A 3497-nucleotide genomic window follows, 5' to 3' on the forward strand; every position below is an offset into this window, starting at 1 on the left:
TTTGGGTGTACTATTCCTTTAAGATTCATATAATGATTTCACCTTATATGTAGGAATTAACATGTTTAAAGTATTTAAAAGTATTTTTAAGGGGCAGAGTCTATTGCATTCATTTCAGGGTAACAGGCTGAAACTGTATGATAAATAAAAAAAATAAAAATAAATAAATAATAAACACACAATGTTACAAAAACTATGCTTAAAAAGAACTGATTATGGTCACTATTTGGCAAGAAACCAGTCAGTTTCTTCTCCTGCTCCTCCACAAGTAATAAATAATAAGTACCTATGAATGAGATGTAAAGTCTTTACATTTATTTAGCAGCATAACTATAAAGAATTTAAGCGTCTATGAAGGTAGTCTTACTGTCAAGCAGAACCTGAGTAACAACAGGTATGAGAACCACTGAGCCATTTATGATTAATAGTTGGGTATATTTACTTTAAACAGAACCAGAGTTTTTATGTTTTTATGAGCTTCCCTATGACAACTTTTAGATGTTTATATAGGATGATTAAACCGTACCTGATCAGTGGCTGATGTAAGGCAACCAGTGAAGCATGCACAGAGACAGAAATGACAGACAAGTGGAAGTAGTCAAACATGACTGGGACGTGATGGTGAAGGCCTCGCCGCGGATGGAAGTGGAGGCTTAGGGTCCGACTGCTGATCAACGGAACCGTCACTATATCTGCCAGCCTGATGGAGTGAAACAGCACACCGAGGGAAGGAGACATGAATTGGGACAGAAAAAAACATTTCAGTGTCTCTAAAAAAAAAACAAAACCCAAAGGATTCCTAGGAGAAGAGAAAAACAGAAAACAAACTCACTGTTGCTCATTGTCAGTGAAGTGAAGATCCAACTTCAGCTGAAAGTCCACTTCACTCAAGGCTTCCTCCAGCTGAAAAAAACAAGGACATAATTCCAATGCATCATCACAAAATCAACAGAAACGAGAAAAAAAAACCTTTTCTGCCTTTAATCGACCAAATATGCCAACAGCTTTGGCCAAAATGCTTCGTGCCTTAATTATTTAGACTTCTTGATTACCATTGGTGCAGTTTTAGCTGCAAGCTTCTACCAGTTTTGAGCATCTTTTTGTCAGATATTTACAAAATGTCTCCAGCTCAACCAGATGTCATCAGCCTGGAGCTTTAAGCTCCATTTTAGGTTTCTTTCCAACTGGTTTGTTGATGTTTGTTTTCCATTGCTCTCTAGCAAACCTCTGAGGCATTTGCAGAACAGCTGTATCTATAATGAGATTACTTTAAACACATATGGCCTCCATATATTAGTCAGGAGGGAGTAGGTGGACTAGAATTTAAGGATCCAAAGGGGATTTAAATAATATTTAAGATTAAAATGCAGCATTAGGCTAATAAGAAAGAACATAAAAAAATAATTAAAAGTATGCTTAATAAAGGTTTAAATGTCTTTATTTTCTGTAGCTACTTTTAATCTGACAAACTAAGCTTACCAGGACACATAGTCCATATTTGCCAACTCTTCAGATTTACACAGGAGACTCCTGATCACCCGCTGAGCTCTTGATCAGTAATTTTTCCTGATAATCTCCTGATTTTTCAGTCAAGATAAAAAAAAATGCAACAGACGCAGGATTCAATTCATTTAAATTCAATTCAGTTTATTTCTAAAGCGCCAATTCACAATAAATCTCATCTCAAGGCACTTTACAGTTCACCAGATCATACAGTCAAATTGATTTAAAGTTTTCTATCTAAGGAAAACCAGTTGATTGCATCAACTCACTGACTTGAAGACAATCCCTCACACTAAGCATGCTTGTAGCGACAGTGGAGAGGAAAAAATCCCTTTTAACAGGAAGAAACCTCCATCAGAACCAGACTCAGTGTGAGCGGCCATCTGCTGAGGCCGACTGGGGTTTAAGGAGACAGAAGCAGAGACACAAAAAGCAGCTGTAAAAGGCGGCCCCGTCCAGGAAACACACAGCCAGGCAGACTAGCTCTGAGCTAGCTCCCATGTCACAGGATGAAGAGAGCACATCGATTAGCATGGGACGTGGCCCCTGCACTTTCCCTATCTCTCCCTTCAGTCCCCCACACTTTCTTCAGCTATAACCCCAATTAAAACAGTTATTAGTATGCAGTAATTTCTATTTCCGAGCCGTCTTTGAACACACCATGAGCATTCACATGCTAATGTAGAAGAATGCAGTAGAAGAATGCTGAATGTTCAGCAAACCAGCAGCAAGAAGCCACAAATGTAATTTTTCAATTTCAAACAAACCACAATTGTTTAACATTTACTGTAAATTAGACTTGTTAGTTAAATAACTGGTTAAAACATCCCAATATATCAATATGCTAATCTGTTTAACTATACTTTCAAAAGTGGCTACCACAATGATATTAGTTGCTAGTTAGTTTATGCTTGGTACAAACCAAATCCTCTTTCATTTCTGGGCAGACTTTATGCCAACAATTGCTCTCCAGATAAAGAAAGGAGAGTCAGGGAAACTATAAAAAATAAATACTGTATATATGGCAATAACTTTAAAGTCTTGCTTCCTAACGTTGTTTTAACATTTTGCTTTCCACATTTTGTAAATGTTTGTTCCCATAATAGAAAGAGCAGTCAGGAAGGAGATGGACCAGAGGCCAGCAGCAGGGAGAATGATGGAAAGTCTTTACAGGTAAGGAGAGATTATAACCCGACAATATCTGCTGCAAGAGACACCAGGAACGTATAAGGAAAAGGTTTATAGAAATATTTCACAGGAAAGGTGACGCCTGAGCTCTGTCTCACATTGATGACTTCATCCTACGACTCCCAATGATTCTGAATCCTTTCCTGTTGGCATTGTAAACCGAAGCACTCATTTTCATTTTTCTAGTTATAACTCTGATTCTGCACCACTGTTTTGAGGTTGTATTTTTTTAACAATGAAAAATTTGTAGTTACGTCCTTTAAATAAGATAAGACCCAAACAGAGTATGTGTGGGAGCAGAGCGCCACGCAATTCCTGTTTAGGAGGATGTTCCCTCATAGCTCCGCCGTTCAAAGTTGCGCGCGGATGCTCCGCTCAAATTCCACTCTGTGCACATCTTAATCAGTGTTTCTACGGGTCATTAAAAATCATTAAATTATTATAAAATTATTTTTTAAATTAAGGCCTTAATTTTTATTAAAATGAATTAAGTGTGAGTACAGTGGCATTTAAAATGCTTTATTTAAAAAAGAAAAAAACTTTTATACAAACAATTTCATCAGGTATATTATTTTGCGGTATATTTGCGCGGAACTGCTTCCGGTTGATCGTAAAGCCGTATGTAAGGAAAAGAAGCTCGAGGCGGAGAAAAAGCTAGAGAATGGAAAATACAAATTTCAACAAAAGTGTCTGGAAAATGAGGAAATCAGGACATGGCTGCAGCCTGACGACGGTTAAGATGACAAAGCATTTTGCCGTGTTTTATATATATATATATATATATATATATATATATATATATATAT

General features: G+C 37.0%; 1 protein-coding gene across 1 annotated transcript in view; it reads right to left on the reverse strand.

Moving 5' to 3' along the window:
• fam135b (family with sequence similarity 135 member B) overlaps positions 1-3497 on the reverse strand; it is a 97760-nt gene that overhangs the window by 34673 nt on the left and 59590 nt on the right. The window contains exons 5-6 of the mRNA XM_015398285.1: positions 833-903; positions 527-700 (exon numbers count right to left, since the gene is read on the reverse strand). Of these exons, the coding sequence (XP_015253771.1) occupies positions 527-700; positions 833-903 (245 nt within the window). The remainder of the gene's footprint in view (positions 1-526; positions 701-832; positions 904-3497) is intronic.

Source organism: Cyprinodon variegatus, unplaced genomic scaffold (genome assembly GCF_000732505.1).
Source record: "Cyprinodon variegatus isolate N-32 unplaced genomic scaffold, C_variegatus-1.0 Scaffold923, whole genome shotgun sequence".
In the NCBI taxonomy this organism is placed as follows: domain Eukaryota; kingdom Metazoa; phylum Chordata; class Actinopteri; order Cyprinodontiformes; family Cyprinodontidae; genus Cyprinodon; species Cyprinodon variegatus.